At 39.7% G+C, this 22,497-nt stretch overlaps 1 protein-coding gene across 6 annotated transcripts in view; it reads right to left on the minus strand.

The window, feature by feature from the left end:
* Nucleotides 1–9,859: 9,859 nt before the first annotated feature.
* ZFP14 (ZFP14 zinc finger protein) overlaps nucleotides 9,860–22,497 on the minus strand; it is a 36,026-nt gene continuing 23,388 nt past the window's right edge. For 4 of the 6 annotated variants that reach the window (XM_067019119.1, XM_059045037.2, XM_067019117.1 and 1 more), the window contains one exon: nucleotides 9,866–15,167. In XM_067019119.1, the coding sequence (XP_066875220.1) occupies nucleotides 13,801–15,167 (1,367 nt within the window). In that variant the 3' untranslated portion in view covers nucleotides 9,866–13,800. Of the gene's footprint in view, nucleotides 15,168–22,497 lie in introns of all 6 variants that reach the window. The other 2 variants (XM_067019118.1, XM_067019120.1) reach the window with 1 other exon arrangement.

Genomic DNA, 22,497 nt, shown 5'->3' on the forward strand with positions numbered 1-22,497 from the left:
GAGCTTAAGTATTGGAGAGAGAGTCAAGTTCTATTTGCATGATAATGGTGATCCTGCCACACTGCCCCCTGCACTTGCTGGTTTTCTGCTGGGGTGCTTTAAGTTCTTTGCAGGCCCTCAGCGTATAAAACTGATGACCTATTCAATACTCTTTTTGCATTCCTTTTTTTAAAAAAATACACCTTTATTTTATTTCTTGGCCGTGCCGTGTGGCATGCGGGATCTTAGTTCCCCTATCAGGGATCAAACCAGTGCCCCCTGCACGGAGTCTTAACCGCTGGACAGCCAGGGAAGTCCTGCATTCCTTTTTCTGATTTGTGTCTACTTTAGTATTCTCAAGTTTATCTTTTTCTAAATATTTTTTCTTAACTGTTAATGTGATGGATTACTCAATTTGAGTCTGTTAAGGGTTCCCTCATGATTAAGTTCAGAATATGCATCTTTGCTTTTATGAATTTTTGACAAACACTAATCTCTCTTCAGACATTATGTGAAGGAATACATGATGCGACTATCTTATTATTGGTGATGGTAACTTAATCATCTGATTAAGATGATGTTTTCCAGGTTTCTCCACTGGAAAGAATATCTTTCTCTTTGTAGTTAATATGTAATATGTGGGGAGATACTTTTAGATTATTAAAATAATTGTTCTCCATTAAAGGTTTAATATCCATTGATGATTCTTCATTGAATCATTACTATGATGGTCATACCCTATGATTCTAATCCTTTTGAGATTTGTTGAAATTTGTTTTATGGCTCAGAATATTCTCAATTTGTATAAAAGTTCTGTGCTTGCTTGAAAAAATGCCCATCCATCGAATCACACTATTCACGAGCTTCTCAGGCTGCTTCTAAAAGGTTGTACCAAGAATCATCAGTTCAACAAATCAATGTGCAAGGTGTTTAGAACAGATCCTAACTGACCTGTTAACTGTTGATGAAGATAATACACATACTGTTATGTAAATATTAGCTGCAATTTATTACTAACTTCAACAGTTGTAAATTTTCTATTATTTTATAGTAAATTCATATAATTTCAGTGTTTTATTGTGGAATTGAGTCTTGGTTTCAGACCTACTCTCCTAGGAGAGAAATCCAAAGTGGAAATGTGTTCTGTTGGTTAACATTTGAGAAGGAAGCTCCTTTGAGTATGGGTAGAAACCAACAATAACGTTATCCATAGCCTTGATTGCTTTTAAAGATAACTTAGCACATTGCAGAAAACATTGTGACAATTACAGTGAAAGTGTGGCATAAAACTAGGAGGGTCCACATAGGATAACTAAACAAGGAACAGAATGACCAGAGAAGAGACAGACTTGTGATTACATACAGTGCTTATTTCTGCTTTCTCCCTTAAAATGACAGTCAAGTATAAAATCAAAAGAACAGGGAATTCCCTGGCGGTCCAGTGGTTAGGACTCAGCACTTTCACTGCGGTAGCCTGGGTTCAATCCCTGGTCAGGGAACTAAGATCCCACAAGCCAGGCGGCACAGCCAAAAACAAACAAAAATGATGGATGAAAGGGGAATTAACAGAAAAAATGACAGATTTTTAGAAGATGGAAAGCATATAAGGACTTCTCTGGTGGCACAGTGGTTAAGAATCCGCCTGCCAATGCAGGGGACACGGGTTTGATCCCTGGTCTGGGAAGATCCCACATGCCACGGAGCAACTAAGCCCGTGTGCCACAACTACTGAGCCTGTGCTCTAGAGCCTGTGAGCCACAACTACTGAGGCTGCGTGCTACGACTACTGAAGCCTGTGTGCCTCGAGTCTGTGCTCCGCAACAAGAGAAGCCACCACAGTGAGAAGCCTGCGCACCGCAACGAAGAGTACTCCCACTCGCTGCAACTACAGAAAGCCCGCGCACAGCAACGAAGACCCAATGCAGCAATAAATAAATAAATAAATAAATTTATTATTTTTTTTAAAAAAAAGAAAGCATATGGGAGAATATCAACTGATACCACAAGCTTGGGAGCTTAATGAAGAAGTCTTGAAGAGAAATTCGAAGTGAGATTTTGTACCACAAAATACCACAAAGGCCTCATGCAGTCCCATGGCAGCAATAGTGGTGACAGCAGAGGCCGTTGGGACAATGCCAAAAATTTGAAGGGAGGAAAACCTCTCTCTGACCAGAGGAACTGTGTTTCCAAAAACATGTGGGGAATCCTGTTGCTTTCTTTATATTTGTTTACTGCGTGGCCCTAGAGGTTCACAAGAAATGCATGGTAGAACAGAAAAGCAAGTTGTCTCACCTACCAGAGGACAGGGAGGAGGGAGGGGGTCTCTGGGTAAAAAATATGCAAATGAAAATTTTAGAACTGAAAAATATAACACATAGCTCACCATATGAGCTCAATATCAGAATGAAGCTGATAGAGGAAAGACTGAGTGAAGTTGATTAACAAAACTAATCTGTTTAACAGAAAAAAAAAGATCAGGAACTTCTGGTTTGGGTGCTGAGATTTAGAGGGCTTGGAAGTCATCACTCCCATCTCAAAACAAGAAAAAGCTGGACAAATTAAAAAACAAAACTTCTCTTGGGCACATCAGAAAACAGGTTGCAGGGCAATCCACTATCCTGAAATCTAGAGAGACAGGCAAACTCAGACACGGTCAAGATCTGTTTATACCTGCATCAGAGCAGACTTCAGAACAAACATTATGAGGATTAAAGAGGGGCACAACATAATGATAAAGAGGCAATTTCCAAGAAGATAATCCTAAATGTATGTACTTGACAACAGTTGCCCAGCCTAGAGACCAAAGAAAGCCTGGAGACAGCAAGAAACGTCAATAGTTTTTTGGACAGGGGATCTTACAGACAGTGGGCAGGACATTGCAGCAGCCTTCACTACTCAGGGGAGAAGGAGGCTACCATTTATAGGGGGATTGATGTCAGCTTGGCTCATCAGTTACCAGGGAAACCAGCAGCTGGGGCACATCCCTCACAGCCCCTCAGATTAACAAGCATCACTAGGGCAGGTGTTTCCCTTTAGTAAACTAGGAGGTGGAGCCATTCCAGCCTGAGGATTAGAACCATACATAGCTAGGGCAAGGGGCAAAGACGTTCACGTGAGTAGGGTGCAGGTAAAGAAAGGACTGATTGAGGGCTTCCCAGGTGGTGCAGTGGTTGAGAATCCGCCTGCCAATGCAGGGGACACAGGTTTGTAGCCCTGGTCCGGGTAGATCCCACATGCCACGGAGCAACTAAAACCCATGCACAACTACTGAGCCTGCGTGCCTAGAGTCCGTGCACCGCAATGAGAGAATCCACGGCAATGAGAAGCCCGCGCACTACAACGAAGAGTAGCCCCCGCTCGCCGCAACTAGAGAAAGCCTGCGTGCAGCAATGAAGACCCAACGCAGCCAAAAATAATTTTTTTTTTTTTTTTTTTTAAAAGGACTGATCAAGCAGGGGATGCACAGAGCAAGAGAACAGCCACCTTGGGTGACCTGACCGAACACTCCACCCCTACATACCCTGCACGACCCCTACAATTTTGGTCCAGCCCTCTTCCGAGATATCCCCGGGGTCAGGTATGTAGAGGTGCACTGCAATCAAATACCACAAATGCAATACAGACAACAGCATCTAAAGGATATCAAGAGCCCAAGAGGTGGAAAAACTTTGTAGCTAGACGCTTATCAGGTCAAGTTTTCATGGAAATCCAGAGGAGGACTCCAACAGCCTCTCACTGTAGACCCAGCAATCAGACTCATTTCACAGTGAGGCCTCCATTGTGGCCCAGTCCACGAACAAATTCCCTGCCCTCAGACTAGGGACAAAATGTAAGATGTTTAACAGGCACAACACAGAGAAGTTCGCGACCATTAAGCAAAATACAAGCAGGAATCACATTCTGAGATAATAAATACCACCTCTGCCTGTGGTCCTGGCCTGCAGTACCATCCTGCCAGTCCGCCCTTAGCCCCACAGCTGGTGCCAAATACTGGAGAGGTGGTGTAACAACCCACACAGGGTTAATATGATGGCGCCTTTCTCTAGTAAGGGGCCCGGAGTAATTACCTTAGTAGTCTTAGGTGGGCCAAGTAGGAGACAGGTGAGGTGTGTCAGTCCCTTTCTAATCCTGTCCCCCATGGAGCAGCAAACCCCAAACACCCAGGACTTCCCGGCCAGTCCCAGGGCCATTTCATAACGTGTTCCCCTGGAGGTAGACCCTGTGGCAAGGGCCGGAGTGAGTTACTGTCCTGACCAATAGTTGGCAACAGTCCTTCGGTGGGCAACCGTTGAACTCGGGTTACGTTGACTAGTTGTCTCTGGGTTAATATGGCTTAGTCATTGGGAAAATTGCTCCTGAGATGTTCAGTTATAGTCCTTAGGGCTTGAGTTAGCCTCTGCTCCGCATATTGAGAGCATGGGTTTCCAACATCAGTTGTTAAGGAGTCCACTTATTCTTTCCATTAGCCCGGGAGCAGTGAGGTTGGAGGGCAGGTGGAAATGCCAGGGTATGTCATTTTTAATCAGCCCATTCCTGAACATCATGGCTGGTAAAGTAGATTCCTTGTTTACTGTTGATGTCCATGGGGGTCCTATATGTTGCACACAGGTGTTCTAGACCCCAAATAGTAGGGTTTTTTTGCATTGTTAGATGACTCGGGTAGGTCTTTGGTAATGTCTTCCACCTTTGCAATGCACTGTAGATGCATATAGCTGTTGTTCCATCACACTAGATCGTTGCTCTGCCCTCTTCCAGAGCTGGGACCAGAAGTCCAAGGTTACTATTATTTTGCCATTGCCACAGGCCCCAACCAAACCCTTCCGGGTAACTGGCCACGTCCAATTCACAAGCCTATCCCTGAGGTAATATCCCTAAAGCTTGTGTCTGTAATTGTTTAGGGGTGAGGGGCCGGGGGGTGATGCTTGTCTTTTGTAGATAATCCAGGTCCGTGTGTGTTGTATTCATCAGCCATCCATGTGCAGTCAGATAAGCCATAAGCATTGGGCTGCTACCTTTTTTTTTTTTTTTTTTTCCCGGTACGCGGGCCTCTCACTGCTGTGGCCTTTGCGGTTGCGGAGCACAGGCTCCGGACGCGCAGGCTCAGTAGCCACGGCTCACGGGCCCAGCCGCGGAGCGGCATGTAGGATTTTCCCGGACCGGGGCACGAACCCGCGTCTCCTGCATCAGCAGGCGGATTCTCAACCACTGCGCCACCAGGGAAGCCCTGGGCTGCTACTTTTAAACTGGAAACAGACTCTGAGGTTAACAGGATATCATTGATATAATGGAAGAGAAAGACATGCCTCATGGTAGCTGCCACAGGACCCCACATGCTAGTGGACAGCCACTTCGGGATCACCCCCATAACTTTCTGTTCCCCATCTTTATACTCCGACCTCATGGCACTTGTGGGAGTCTCCTCGGCCTCCTGGCTGGCCAACTGTACCACACAGAACTGCAAGCCTTGTAGTTGCCCAGCCTCAAGACCGAAGAAAGACCCCAGAGATAGCAACAGAGATATCAATGATTTACTGCGTGAGAGGTTCTTACATACCTGAAGCAAGGTCCTGGAGTGACACCCCACAGTGTGCATCAGACAGCGAGCAGAACATGGCAGCAATCCCTACTACTCAGGGGAGAAGGAAGCTACAATTTATAGGGGAAATGACGTCAGCTTGGCTCATCAGTTACCAGGGAAACCAGCAGCCGGGGCACGTCCCTCACAGCCCCTCAGATTAACATGCATCATGAGGGCAGATGTTTCCCTTTAGTAAAATAGCAGGTGGAGCCATTCTGTCCTGAGGATTAGAACCATCACTAGCTGGGGCAGGAGGCAAAGACGTTCACGTGAGTAGGTTACAGGTGAAGGAGGAACTGGTCGAGTAGGGGATTCACAAAGAGCAAGAAAACAGCCATCGTGAATGACCTGATCATTCTGACACCTGTCGGAATGGCTATTATCAAAAAGACGACAAACAGTAAGTGCTGGCAAGAATGTCAAGAAAAGGAAACCCTGTGGGTGGGAATGTAAATTGGTGCAACCATTCTGAAAAACCATATGGAGATTCCTGAAAAAGTTAAAAACAGAACTACCATATGATCCCTCAATTCCACTCCTTGTTATGTATCTGAAGAAAATGAAAACACTAATTTGAAAAGATACATGCACCCCAATGTTCATTGCAGCATTATTTACAATAGCCAAGACATAGAAGCAACCTAAATACCCATCAACAGATGAATGGATAAAGAAGATGTGGTATTTATTATAATGGAATATTACCCAGCCATTGAAAAGAATGAAATAATGCCATTTGCAGCAACATGGATGGACCTAGATGGTATTATGTTAAGTGAAATAAGTCTGACAGAGAAAGACAAATACTCTATGATTTCACTTATATGTGGAGCCTAAAAAACAAAACAGATGAACAAGCATAACAAAACAGAAACAGATTTATAGATACAGAGATGAAACAAGCCAGAGGGGAGGGCTTGGGGGAAGTAGAGAAATAGGTGAGGGAGATTAAGAGGCACAAACTTCCAGTTGCACAGTAAATGAGTCATGGATATGAAATGTACCTTGTGGGAAATATAGTCAATAACTATGTAATATCTTTGTATAGTGACATGTCATAACTAGACTTATTGTGGTAATAATTTTGAAATATATAGAAATATCGAATCATTATGTTGTGTAACAGGAAATAACATAGTCTTGTAGGCCAATTATACTTCAAAAACAAAGAAACAAACATATTCATGGAAAAAGAGACCTGATTTGTGGTTATCAGAGGTGGGGTGGCGGTTGGGAGAGGGGCAATCAGATGAAGGTAGTAAAAAGGTAGAAACTTCCAGTCATGAGATAAATAACTAGTAGGGATATAATGTACAACATGATAAATATCCTTAACACTGCTGTATGTTATATATGAAACCTGTTAAAGGAGTAACAGTAGAATTGTAAGAGTTCTTTCTCATCACAAGGAAAAAATTTTTATTTCTTTTATTTTGTATATATATGAGATGATGGATGTCCACTAAACTTACCATGGTAATCATTTCATTACAGATATAAGTCAGATCATTATGCTGTACATCTTAAACTTATCCAGTGTTGGGGCTTCCCTGGTGGCAGAGTGGTTAAGAATCTGCCTGCCAATGCAGGGGACACAGGTTTGAGCCCTCGTCCAGGAAGATCCTACATGCCCTAGAGCAACTAAGCCCATGCGCCACAACTACTGAGCCTGCGCTCTAGAGCCCACGAGCCACAACTACTGAGCCCACATGCCTAGAGCCCATGCTTGGCAACAAGAGAATCTGCCACAATGAGAAGCCCACACATCGCAAGGAAGAGTAGCCCCCGCTCGCCGCAACTAGAGAAAGCCCGCATGCAGCAACGAAGACCCAACATAGCCAAAAATGAATAAATAGATAACTTTATTAAAATTTTTTTAAAGTTGATAGGGAACTCATTTAGCTGGGGCACATTCCTTGTAAGTAAGCTAAAGTTCAGTTATGCAGAAAGGGGAGCGGGTAGGGCTGCAGGCCTAAGATGGGGCTGACAAAATGTAGTTAGTGTGGTTCAGCCACACAATTTACTTTTCTGTTACATACAGGCTATCATTTAAACAACAGGACTAGTTAACAGTAGCAATTATTAGGACTAATTAAAATAAATGTGTAAGAAAATATAACTATTTTTATAAACTTTCTGTTCTCTGATTTGGCAATTTAACTCTATTTAATATTTAAATTATGTAGGCCATATTATTGTGTAGTATTTTTTTTTTAAAAAGAGTTTTTTGATGTGGACCATTTTTTAAGTCTTTATTGAATTTGTTACAATATTGCTTCTGTTTTATGTTTTGGTTTTTTGGTCGCGAGTCATGTAGGATCTTAGCTCCCCAACCAGAGATCGAACCTGCACTTCCTGCATTGGAAGGTGAAGTCTTAACCACTGGACCGCCAGAGAAGTCCCTGTTGTGTATTCTTAAGATACATACAGGTAAGACTTTTTAAAAAAGAGAATGGAAATATAATAGGACCAATTAAACAGATGTTACCTATATAAAATAAACAATAACGTTTCTCTCCATCCCTTGGTATAGTAGGGTATTTTTACTCTTCTTTCCTTTTCCAATAATACTTCTTCTGAACTACCTGCACCCTTTAAGATATCGTGTTATTCCTGTATATTGGTAAAATAGAATATAGGTAAACATAAAATTCACTTTGACATGCAGCTCTGCTCTTATTAAGCCCACATTACAAAGATTCTCGTCGTCAGCCTAATGTGATGACATCAAGTTAAATACAAAGCATTTGAGCATTTGTGGGATATACGTATAGAAGTTTACTTACAGGCAGCATGTCCTTAGACTTGTAAGTAATCTCTAGGCCCATAGAATGTCCTGCCTGACAGGAATGTCTTCGTTTGCTTGGGGGCTCTGGCCACCATTCTAACAATGGGATTCATGATAGAGGTTTGGGGACACACCATATCAGCTCTGACCACTGTAAGAACTGGAGACTTGAAACTTCGACGCTCATACTTGAAAGGTGTGAGTTTGAACCTTCTGAAGGAGTTGAAGGCTAAAGATCAGCCTAACCCCATGGACAGAAAGTGAGCACCAACAAAAAATCTGGAGGCCACAGGCTTGGGCAAGCTTTCTTGTGCATATTTTCACAACTCATGGCCAAGAGGAGGTAATATCATCCTTGTGTTCAAGGAGATGACCAGAAGCTACACATTTGGATCCCTCCCACACTTTGTCCTATGCATCCATCTCTCCCTTTAGCTGATTCTAATTTGTATCTTTTCACTGTAATAAAACTAATCATAACTGCACTACATTCCTGAGTTCGGTCAGTTGTTGTAGTGAACTACTCAACCTAAGAATGGTTGTAGGAACCCCTGAATTTGTCAAGAAATCTGTATAATTCATCACATCAGAAAATTAAAGGAGAAAAAACAGGTTCACACCAACGGATGATAAAATAACTCCAACAAAATCTAACAGGCATTAAGTAGAACAGGGACTGAATGAAACTACTTACATATAACAGACTATTTACTCTAAGTCAATAAGCATTACACTAAATGTTTAAATAGATATGTGATTTCCATTAAATTGGAAAAATGAGGGAAGTTATTCTCACTAGTATTCAACTTTATTCTGAAAACTCCGGCTACTGCAATAAGAAACAGAAATAAAATAAATAATAAAAAATGAGGGAACTTATTTCTATTTGCAGATGCATGGCAGAAAACATAAAATATAAAAAAGAATACAATTATTTGGTATGGCTTAAAATGAAAACTGTATCTAAACTTGTTAGCAAAACAATAAACACCATAACACAGTTAAAACACAAGCCACCTTGAGAGAAAATAAGTCCAACATTTATAAATGTGTAATAACTGGAATTATCAATACCTGGATTATTTTAAGAATCCTAAAAAAAAATCAGTGAGATAACCCAGAGAGAAAATGCGTGAAAAAAAGCACTAAGGGAAACATCATTGGCCAATAAACACATATGAAAAAATGTGCTCAATTCACTTGCAATCAGGGAAGTACACTCATATTCAATAACTGAAGGGATTCAATATTGGTTGCAATGATGGAGCAACAATCTAGCAATATGTGAAACACAGTATACACAGCACTTCTAGATACGCACCTTTGAGTCTCAACTCTTCAAAGAAATAAGAAAACGGCTTTCAGCGACTGTGAGGCTGGGGAGGTCCTGGCTGGGAGAAGGACATCGGATCTCACTGTCGTCCAAGCCTTTCGACCCTCCCCCAAAGCCCCTCAATAAAATGGCTTGATTCCAAAATATAAAAATAAGAGAAAAAAAAGAAAACGCACAAAATGGTATTCAATATAGCATTTTTATTACAATGAAAAATGATTTTGTTCTAATCACTGTTTAATAGAATATTTAAGCATGTTTAATACATACATTATCAAGCACCAGGCTGGAATCTTTTCCATTCTATAAAAAAATCACTAGCCTTCCGTTCAAGCAGAAAGCTGCTTTCAGAGTACAATGTGAGCTGCAAAACAAAAGTGCCCTTCCTCACCCCTTCCCAACACAATCACTCACCACGTCTGAAACGACGTCCTTGAAGACACTCATTGTGGTTATGGTAGCATCTACCAAAGTGGTTCACATTCTAAAGGTGTTAAGAGGTATTTGGAGTGAGAAGTGTATGTACAATGAAGTAAATTTGAGATACTCTATGTAAAATGAAAATTTCTTTAATACATCTTTTGACAAGCTGATAATGTGTGCTTGGATTTCCTCCAGAAGTAGATACTTTATCCTTTGTTTCATTTACACTTTTTCCCAAGATATCTTTTTTCAAATATCATCAAGGACTAGTATTCCCTGAAACAAACTTATGGAGAATGCTGATTAAACACTGGTCTTCTGGAGATACTTTGTACTTGGGAAAGGCAAAATACTGGCCTATTAGTGAAGACTGATTTTGTAAGAAATTCTAAATATAACTATTTAGAATTATGAAGCATAGAATTTTCGTAAGTTAAGCTGGTCTAGATTTTGCTCTTTATCTTCATCTAGCTTTGTATCAGATTATTTCACCTGTGTAAAATTAATTGGTAAAATCTTATGGATTATCTATTCTTAAGGTTTTTACCTACACAACTATCAGATATTTTCCTTAAACAGGAAATTTGTACACACATACATTTATTTGTTCGTCTGTGGGTTCTAGAGCAGTCAATTGTGATAACATACTTAGAGAAGCAAATGTAATCCCTCTATATTGGAATACATATAGTACATACAGTGTTACCTTATAATTAAAAGGAAAATTTATTGATAATCTGTAATCACTTTTATCATTAATGCTGAATGTTTATATTTCATTTTCTTTTCCTTGATTAGACCTGCCAAGATACAGTCATTAACATTGGAAGTCTACTAGTGTCTAATCTCTTAATTTCTACTTTCAATTGTACTTTGCTTCTCTTGTGTTGGTTTTACTTTGTTCTGTTTCTTGTTTCTTGACATAAATGCTTATTCATTCCTTTAATACATTTATCTACATGACAGGCCCAGCACTGATTGCTGCAGGTAAGTGAAGAAGATGAAGACTGGGCCCACAAACGAAGTTTCCTTAATGCATTCAGGGGCACACATTTCTCACTGAATAGAACTTTGGTTACATCTGACAAATTGAGATATGCAGGCATCTCATTAACAATCATTTCTTAAGTAGTGTAAAATTTCAGCTTTGATTTTAAGTATTTTATTATTTCAAATACATAAAAAAGTAAAAATGTTAGAACAATGAACCCTCCATAAACAGCCACTCTACTTCAGTAATTATCAACATTTTGCTAATCTACTTTCTAGCTCTTTGCCAATTTGCTACTTTTTCTTTCGCTGTAGTTATTTTAATGCAAATCTGGGTATCTTATTTCATATATATGTATATCTCTAACACATAGGATGTTCTATCTTTTAATAACCACATTGACATTATCATCCCTAACAAAACTAATATTTCTAAAAATCATTTCATACTCAGTGCATGTCCACATTTCCCCCAGTCTCCAAAATGTTGTGTTACATTTTGTTCAATCTGGGTCCAAATAATACCCACATATTGAATTTAGTTGATATGTCTCATCTTTTTAAATCTGTTAATAGTGCCCTTTTTTCATGCCACTCATTAGTTGAAGAAATCAGGTCATTTGTTTTGTAGAATTTTTCACATTCTGGATCTGCTTGGCTGCTTCCTTGCGGTGCCATTTACTTTTTCATCTATTCCCCAAATTCTTGGCTTTAAAAATTTTTTTGATTTAAAGGTTTGATTCCTTCAGTTCATTATTTTGGCAATAAGACTTCATAGGTAGTGGTATGTACTTCCTAATTGCATTGTATCAGGAGGTGCCTATTGTCTGACAGTCCCACCTTTATAGAGGTTAAAATTGAATAAAGGGCTCAGAGGTGGTCAACTTGATAAATCCAATATAACGTTCTCACTATAAACTTTTTCCCAAATAGTTTTAATATCCACTGAAGATCATTTTCTGGACCCATTATTCCATTAGGAACTAGAAAATTTTTCAAATCCTATCAATTTTTCTGTATTTACTGGTGAGATTTCTTAAAAAAAAATTTAATTTGATGAGCTTTGGGTGACTCTGAAACTTGACTCACATGGGAAAAGCAAAATACTTATTTTTCCCTTTATTTATTGGTTTTCAGAATGATGAGTTGATACCCAAGCATTTTCCATAGCAGCCATAATTGAGTAAACTATCAAACTGCTATTGGGGTCATGTGAAAAGACCCAACTCCCACTGGCTGAAGATGAGGCAATTTGAGCATCAAAAAGTATACTGACTGTAATGGAATGTTTTCTTTCTTTTATATAAGAGTATCATACACACACACACACACACATTAAATTTCCAAGTGGTTAGTTCCTTTATGCCACCTTTTTGATAATTTCTAATTAACTGAATGGTGGTCAGAGATGAGGGATTATAAAACATTTACTCTTTGGAATTTATTATGGGAAAATAATTTCATATTTCTCTTTGATTCTTCCAATAGTTGTACTCTTAACAACCTCATATTCATGAAATTCATCAGGTTTCTTTTTAGCATGAAATTTTGGAGGCAGCTCAAGTGATGAACTTCTCACATTCAATATAACCTCCTAGATTTTATCCAGAATAAATTATCTTAAGTTTATTAAGTGCTGAGCAGTGACAGGAGGCATTTCTACATTTATTACTTCTATAGGATATTCCTTTCATATAAATTCACTAGTACTAATGATGTTAATAACAACTATAGGTAATATTTACAGAAAACATGCTATGTGGCTGCTATTTTTCCAAGTATTAACTACTCACTCCTCACAACAATTCTATTACATGATGTAGCAGGCTGACTCTGAATTGGCCCCAGTGGTCCCTTCCTCCTGGTATTCATACTCTTGTGTAAGCCTGTTCCCTTGAGTGTAGGGTGGCCTAGTTCCTTTCTTCTAACCAAAAGAAGATAGCAAAGGTGATGAAATAATGTCATTTCAATGATTAGATTACATAAGATGATAGCTTCTTTGATGCTAGCAGCCTCTTGCTTCCTTGGCTTGCACACTCTGATGAAGTAAGCAGCCACCTTGAAGAGGCCCATGTAGCAAGAAAATGAAGTCAGCCTTTAGCCAATAGCCAGCTAGAAACTGAGGACCTCAGCGCAACAGCCCTCAGTGAATTAATTTGGTCAACAACCACATGAGGTTGGAAGCACATCCCTTCCCCAGTTGAGCCTTCCGATGAGACTCAGCCATGGTTGAAATCTTGATTTTAGCCTTGTGAGAGGCCCTGAAGCAGAGGACCCAACTAAGTTATGCCTAGACTCCTGACCCACAGAATCTGAGATAATGTATATTATTTTAAGCTACTAAATTTGTGGTAATTTATTACACAGCAATAAATAACTAATATACATAGGTACTACTATCACCATTTACAAGTGAGCAAAATGAGGCACAGAAATTTAAGTACCTTATCTAATAACACACTGGTAATAAAGGGGTGAAATGGTGATAATGATAGATAAGGCTAAAGATTTTCCTGCATTCATTATATTATTTCCTCATATAAATTTGCTGAAGATAAACAATGTCTGAATGGTGGTGGAAGGTTTTAAAGCAACATTTTTTTCTGAAATATACTTTTTAATGCTTAGTTATGAGCACGAAACAAATTTTCTCAAAAATGAATTTTCTGATGTTCTGTAACATAATGTACATTTGAAAGCCTTCTTGTATTAAATTCCATTATGAATTTTCTGATGCTGAGTAAGGTGTGAATGTTGTCTAAAGGCCTTCTTACATTCCTTACATTTGTAGGGTTTCTCACCAGTATGAATTCTCTGGTGTTGAGTAAGAAAAGAATAAAGTCTAAAAGCTTTACCACATTCCTTACATTCATAAGGTTTCTCTCCAGTATGAATACTCTGATGTTGAGTAAGTTGTGAGAGCAATCTAAAAGGCTTTCTACATTCCTTACATTCATAAGGTTTCTCTCCAGTATGAATACTCTGATGTTGAGTAAGTTGTGAGAGTAGTCTAAAGGCCTTCCCACATTCTTCACATTCATAAGGTCTCTCACCAATATGAATGCTCTGATGGGAAATAAGTTGTGAGTAACTACTAAAGGTCTTCCAACATTCCATACATTCATAGGGCTTCTCACGAGTATGAATTCTCTGATGGCGAACAAGTTGTTGCCTTAATCTAAAAGTCTTCCCACACTCTTTACATTCATAGGGTTTCTCACCAGTATGAATACTCTGATGGACAGTAAGCTGTTGGCATATCCTAAAAGCCTTTCCACATTCCTTACATTCATAGGGTTTCTCCCCAAAATGAATTTTCTGATGTATTCTAAGGTCTGGACCACATACGAAGGCCTTCCCACATTCCTTACATTCATAGAGCTTCTCAGAAGTATGAAGTCTCTGATGTCGAGTAAGGTGTGTACACTGCCTAAAAGTCTTCCCGCATGCCTTACATTCATAGGGCTTCTCACCAGTGTGAATTCTCTGATGTCGAGCAAGCTGCTGATGTACTCTAAAGGCCTTTCCACATTCCTTACATTCATAGGGCTTTTCACCAGTATGAAGTCTCTGATGTTGAGTAAGTTCTTGGAGGACTGTAAAGGCCTTCCCACATTCCTTACATTCATAGGGTTTCTCACCAGTATGAAGTTTGTGATGTCTAATAAGGTGTGCACGCTGTCTAAAGGCCTGCCCACATTCTTTACATTTGTAAGGTTTTTCACCAGTATGAATTCTCAGGTGTTGACTAAGTGTTGAGCGACGAATAAAGGTCTTCCTACATTCCTTACATTCATATAACTTTTCTCCATTATGAATTCTCTGATAATCAGCAAGAAGATTATGCCTTTTGTAAGTGGTCATTTTTTCAGAAGCAATTTTCACTTGCCCAAAATATTCCTCTTGTGGTTCCTTTTGCCCCTCCATCTTGCTTTTGCATTCCCAATCATTTCTAAAAATGGAGTCCTGAAGGCCATAGGTTTTAATTCTTTCCATTATCTCCCACTGGAATGAATATATTTCATAAATGTCCTTTTCTGGAGATAAAGTATTGGTCCTGTATCTGGACTCCAAATCTGAAAGGAAACAACAAAGCAAACACATGCTGTTTTCCGGTTCCAGAAGAAAGAAAACTATACAGAAATAAAAAGCACCTAAAATAATGCCTATTACTGATACTGAGCAGGACCCTGTGGGTCCTGTGGGGCTCCTGGGCACAGAAGCCTTTCTGTGTCCCCCATTTTATTGTTTGCAGGGAACAGACTCCAGCCTCCATGACCTTCCCTGAGTTCCAAAGGGCAGATTCGAACAGTTGTTAATCAGGGAAGGGAGGGGATGCAAAAACAAGGAAGGAGCAGTCAAGAAACAACAGTACAGCCTTGGGGTGTCCTGGTTCCACCTCAAGGGATACACATAACAGTATCTTTGAGTTCTTCTGCAGAACTAAAACCCCCACCAAACGGAAGATGTTCCAGAGAGAAAGTTACGGTTTGATAACCTCGAGAAGCTCATCAGGAGACCACCTGAGGCCAGATTAAAAGAATACAGGCCCTTCACACACCCTGATCCTTATCAGCAACCCCACCCTTGAACCACTGCTGTAAAACTCAGCAAATCCTCCTGGGTTGGGACACACATTTTTTGAGGCACTAGCCTGCTGTGTCCCCCTTTGCCTGGCAAAGCAATAAAGCTATTCTTTTCTACTTCACCCAAACCTCCGTCTCCGAGATTCAATTCGGCACTGGTGCACAAAGACTGAATTTTCAGCATCATTACCAGTGAATGGATTAGACATCTCTAGAAGATATTCCTGCTACAGTAACATTCCTGCTACAATAACACATATGTGTACCTAAAAAAACCTATCATCTGTAAAACACCCAAAATTAGAGTTTATGGGGAAAATAGGGCTGGAGAAGAACACTCAAATCTATACAACTTTATTGGAAGAGCACTAACAAATATTAATAATTGATATCTCAAGAGATAACCTGAAAGGCAGCTCAACACAGCTGAAGGCTGCATCATAGTTATTAAAATGCACACAAAAAATTGAAAACACTGGATTTCAGGTACTGAGACATTGTACATGAAAACAAAGCCCTGAGCCAGTGAGGCTACCATTAAGATGGGAATAGGATGAAGTGAAACCCGTCATCAGCTAGGAGACATGCAAGGTTGATGGTATCCATGTCTGGGGAGGGAGCCCTGAATGTAGGCATTTATTATTAATTTTCTTAATGTAGAGGTGTAAGGGCTCTTAACAATAAAGTATCAAATTAAAGGCTTTTGCCTTTCCTGCTGAATGTTATAAATCTATTTCTACCATTCTGGCACTATTCAACTAGGAAAATTACCTGTGAAACAACTAAGTTCCACATTATACTGATATCATTCCCTACATCATATCATTACTAAGTTAATTTGTATTATGGATTATTAACTGTATTATGGAACAGACTATATTCTCATACATTTCAAAACAAGGCAAAGGAAACAGAATAAAGAAAGTTCAGTAATGGAGGTGAGGTTGGTGATTAGGGAAACAAAGCAAATCAATGGAGGCCTGATTTAAGTGTGTGTAAGAATCACCTAAAGGTCTGTTAAAACTATACAGAGATATGTTTGACTGAAACAAGATCTACAGGACTAGTTCCTGCACGTGTTTTTGTTTTGTTCTTTTTTATATCTGACAATAAATTACCCTGTTGCTGATCAATGTATGAGTCTCTCTACTTAAATGTTTTCAATGAATTCTCTTTACAATTAGAATAAAATAGAAATACCTGAGCATGAATAATAAGGCTTCTGCTTATCAACTCCTCTCCCATTTACTCTCTCTGTTCATGCCATAAAGGCCTCTTTTCAGCTCACAAAATGCACTGTTTAATGTTTAATGGAACTGTTGCCAATAGGGCTCTTGACAGGTTGCTCCTTCTTTGAGAAATCCTCTGACTTTGCGTAGTTGACTTCTCTTCATCCTCAGATCTTAAATCAAAAATCACTTCTTCAGAAAAGATATTCCCGCTGATCCTATTTAAGTCTAGGCACTATATGCTCTATCCCAGCAACATGTTGCTCATCTCTATAACACTCTTCTCAATTTTGGAATAACATATTAATTTTCTCACTTGTTATTCTGTTAGTCTCTTACCCCTAAGTTTTCCCAGTGGCAGAAACTATTCTAAGTTCACTTACTATTGAATAAGCAACCCCAAATTCACAATAGATGTTACTCATTTAATTCCCACAATTATGTAATCACTAACAAATATACACATCTGTCTAATCTTTTTTTTAAAATTTATTTCTGGCTGTGTTGGGTCTTCATTGCTGTGCGCGGGCTTTCTCTAGTTGCAGTGAGCAGGGGCTACTCTTCATTGCAGTGTGCGAGATTCTCATTGAGGTGGCTTCTCTTGTTGCAGAGCACGGGCTCTAGGTGCACGGGCTTCAGTAGTTGTGTCACATGGGCTTCAGGAGTTGTGGCATGCAGGCATCAGTAGTTGTGGCACGTGGGCTCAGTAGTTGTGGCTCGTGGGCTCTAGAGTGCAGGCTCAGTAGTTGTGCTGCACGGGTCTAGCTGCTCCACAGCATGTGGGATCTTCCCAGACCAGGGCTCAAACCGGTATGCCCTGCACTGGCAGGTGGATTCTTAACCACTGCACCACCAGGGAGGTCCTGCCTCTAATCTTTTATACTGTACTACAGTGACTTGCTTATCTCCACCAGAGTTCATACGATTACTACATCAGTGCTACATTAACTCAAACACTTGCTCCTCCATATCTTCCCTAGGTGCTCCTCTCCAATCCTACATAGCCACAGCAACTTTTGTACTTCCCAGAGAATGATCTCAAATATTTTTCAATCATGCTAATATTGACAGGCTTATGAAATCCTGAGCAAAAAGGCATGTGTAAATATTGAGTACAGCAGAATGGCTATCAACTATGGAATGGGATTTGGTATCACCTGAGTATAAGAGAGTACAAATAAAGGCTATGTTAGATGTGGGCTTGAAGATAGTGACCCAGATGGGGAACTTGAGTGAAGAATATCTAAATGCGAATGAAGTAAGAAAAGAGATGGGACAGGAGAGATAGGAAAGTATTTTTCTGTGACTACTGTATAAATGTATAAAACTGTTGAAATGACTCAAATCATAGCCTGATCACTGTGAAACAAAATGAGAAATAAAATCATAAAACCAAGAGACATCTTCACTTCAAAATTTTAAAACTATTTACTAAATTTTAAAAATTGAAGAATTTCTAGAATATTGAAAACACATTATCAAGAATCTATGAAATACAGCTACAGATCTTAGAAGAAAATTAATCAATACATTTAAATACTTAGACCAATAGAAATGAAAGAAAAAAATATATGAGTATCCCACTCAAAAATTAAGAAAAGAACAACAAAATATACTGAGGAAGCCAGGAGAAAATAAATTAAAATAAATGCAGAATTTCATTAATTAGATAACAAAAAATAATGAAATTAATATGCAAGTGAAAAACCCAGGTTGTTTGAAAAAAATTAAATGAAATATATTAACCATTTGCTAAGATAATAAGAAAAAAACAGGAGGGACTTCCCTGGTGGCACAGTGGTTAAGAATCTGCCTGCCAATGCAGGGGACACAGGTTCAATCCCTGGTCTGGGAAGATCCCGCACGCCATGGAGCGACTAAGCCCGTGCACCGCAACTACTGAGCCTGCGCTCTGGAGCCCGTGAGCCACAACTACTGAGCCTGTGCACCTAGAGCCTGTGCTCTGCAACAAGAGAAGCCACTGCAATGAGAAGCCCATGCACCGCAACGAAGAGTAGCCCCTGCTCGCCACAACTAGAGAAAGCCCATGCACAGCTACAAAGACCCAACACAGCCAAAAACAATAAATTTAAAAAAATTTTTTTAAGAAAAAAAGGAAAACATTCAAACAAAATAAAAAATAGCAACTAGGTATCAGAGCACATCTTGCAAGCAGAAGCAATGACTACCTTTGTTCTGGACTATCATTTTGAGAATGTTTGTATAACAAATACCCTTGGAAGGTGGAGATACTCTCTCTCTCTAAATCAACATACAGGTTTGCTAACTGTTCAATATAATAAAGGTAGTATCTCCCTCGAAGCAAAGGTCATGCATGCATATTGCCCATTATGAAAGATCTGGGTTCTCTAAACTCTGGGTCCTCTCCCATAGGCAGCTCACTGAATGTTCAGGTATCTACCTGGACCATCCGTATAACCCCTATGGAACTTGTGGGCAAAAAGGAACAAGGCAAATATACTGATGTTCATGCTGCTTGTTGTGATTTGAGTAATAAAATCCTTTGCCTTGGGCTTAGGAGTCTTGTGTCTTCTGCCAGCATCCATGACACTGCTGTAGGCTACTTGTTAGCTTGCAAGTAGGGTAAAATTTCAGACTCTTTACACTTCTTGACACTAAAAAATTATTAATAAAACAATATTTTGAAAATCGTAAGGAACTACTATGGCAATAAAGGGTAATTTTCTAAGAAAATACAGAGAAAGTAGTCAAAGACCTTCTCCAAACACTATCTTGAAGATTATCAAAACTTTAGAAAGCATGTAGCCCAATATTTAAAGTAGCCCAGCATGTTAAAAAAAAGAATTCCAAGTTTAAAAAAAATTTTATGTATTTTATTTTTGGCTGCGTTGGGTCTTCGTTGTTGCACATGGGCTTTCTCTAGTTGCAGCGAGCAGGGGCTACTCTGTTGCAGTGTGCAGGCTTCTGATTGCTCTTGCTGCAGAGCATGGGCTCTAGGCACTCAGCCTTCAGTAGTTGTGGCTCTCAGGCTCTAGAGCACAGGCTTAGTAGTTGTGGCACATGGGCTTAGTTGCTCCGTGGCATGTGGGATCTTCCTGGACTAGGGATCAAACCTGTGTCCCCTGCATCGGCAGGAGGATTCTTAACTACTGCGCCACCAGGGAAGCCCCCCAAATTATTTTTTTTTTTTTTTTTTTTTTTTTTTTTTTTTTTTTTTTTTTTTGCGGTATGCGGGCCTCTCACTGCTGTGGCCTCTCCCGTTGCGGAGCACAGGCTCCGGACGCACAGGCTCTGCGGCCATGGCTCACGGGCCCAGTTGCTCCGCGGCATGTGGGATCCTCCCGGACCAGGGCACGAACCCGTGTCTCCTGCATCGGCAGGCGGACTCTCAACCACTGCACCACCAGGGAAGCCCCCAAATTATTTTTAAGTGAGTTTAAAAATGAAATCTAAACCTAGTAAAGGAAAGCTATATGCCAATATCACTTATAAAAATTCATGCCAAAACTCATAGCACACTAAAATATATCATAACTAACTGTGGCTTACCCTGAGAATGGAAGGGCAGTTCAACATTAGTAAATCTACTAAAAAATTTATAATATTAATTATTCTTTTTTAAAATTTATTTTTGTTTTATTTTTTTGGCCACACAGCATGTGGAATCTTAGTTACCTGACCAGGGATTGAACCCATGTCCCCTGTATTGGAAGTGCGGAGTCTTAACCACTGGACTACCAAGGAAATCCCTATAATATTAATTATTCTAAGGATTAAAATTATACACTTATTTCTAAAGACACTGGAAAGCCATCTGACATTAACTCAGCACTCATTATTTATAAAAAAGCACTCAAAATAATAGGAATATACAGTTACTTCCTTAACATGATAAAAAATGTATTTCTTAGCCCCAAAGCTAGATTTAACTTAGTAAAGAAACACTGGGAACATGAGGAGACTTAGGAACTGTTCTAAAAATTGATTGTGGTGGTAGTTACATAACTATATACATTTATTAAAATGCCTAGGGCTTTCCTGGAGGCTCAGTGGTTGAGAATCCGCCTGCCAATGCTAGGGGGCACGGGTTCGTGCCCCGGTCCAGGAAGATCCCACATGCCGCAGAGCAGCTGGGCCCGTGAGCCATAGCCGCTGAGCCTGGGCGTCCGGAGCCTGTGCTCCACTATGGAATAGGCCACAACAGTGAGAGGCCTGCGTACCACAAAAAAAAAAAAAAAAAAAAAAAAAATTGCTAAAACTGGATACTAAAAAGAGTGAATTTTAACGTATGTCAATTATATATTCATCAATAAACTGAACTTTTTAAAGTATAAAAATGTAAACACAAAAAAGATGTAGATTCCCCTTAACTTATAAAAGTAATGTAATCCTCAGGGAGTATGTGGAAAATTTCTGTACCTCCCATTCAATTTTCCTGTGAATGGAGACTGTCTATGAATGAAGTCTATTTCAAAAAAAATGAATGTAAAGTGTCTTGTCCCTCTAACTCACCTATATTCTTTTTTCTTTTTTCTTTTTCTGAAATATTTAATTATGAACTCTAAAAGTCATTTTTCTTTTTGCCCAAACTCTGTTCCAAAAATTAATTTGTAATGGCTTTCTTTAGTCACCAGATTATCACCTAGAATGGAAAAAGCCTGTAGGTCAGAGATATAAGTGGCCTAATGCAATGCAATAATACTACACTGATTCACATACAGGATTAACACTACACTTTAAATCCATTTATGTAAATGGCTTTTAAGTATATGTTTTATTATTATTTTTTTAATTTTTAATTAATTTATTTATTTTTGCCTGCGTTGGGTCTTTGTTGCTGTGAGCGGGATTTCTCTAGTTGCGGCAAGTGGGGGCTACTCTTGGTTGTGCTGCACGGGCTCCTCATTGCGGTGGCTTCTCTTGTTGCAGACCATGGGCTCTAGGCATGTTGGCTTCAGCAGTTGTGGCATGTGGGTTTAGTAGTTGTGGCTCGCAGGCTCTAGAGTGCAGGCTCAGTAGTTGTGGCACACGGGCTTAGTTGCTCCGTGGCATGTGGGATCTTCCTGGACCAGGGCTCAAACCTGTGTCCCCTGCATTGGCAGGTGAATTCTAAACCACTGAGCCATCAGGGAAGCCCTTAAGTATATGTTTAAAAAGGATTAGCGAAACATTTTTGTTTGGGGTTTCCTACACAAATATATAGCTACCACTGATAAACTGGAGTAGCTGACGCCCTAAATCCAGGTCAACCTCCACGAGACTACGCAGTCCCTATTTATTAGGGTAACACAAGCAGACCCCAAAACATGGAAAGTTTGGAGGATGTCTCAGCAGGGCAACCATATGACTCCACCTGAGCTGCAAAATTTTGAGACCTCCTGGACAAAGTGCTGCTCCTGCTTTGGAGAAAGCAGCTTTCAGAGAAATCAGCACCAAGTGGTTCCTTCCTGAGAGATCCCCAAAGCATAAGAGGGGTGGCCATAAGGTGGCTTGGAGTTTTAACTGATACTCTGTGATTCTGAATCCCTGTGGAAAATTCTACTCAACAAGCGGAAGAAGAAAATAATTTATTCTCTTCTAGAACTAGAAAGTTAGTCTTTTATCAGAAT

The sequence above is a fragment of the Kogia breviceps genome, chromosome 18, assembly GCF_026419965.1.
Source record: "Kogia breviceps isolate mKogBre1 chromosome 18, mKogBre1 haplotype 1, whole genome shotgun sequence".
In the NCBI taxonomy this organism is placed as follows: Eukaryota; Metazoa; Chordata; class Mammalia; order Artiodactyla; family Physeteridae; genus Kogia; species Kogia breviceps.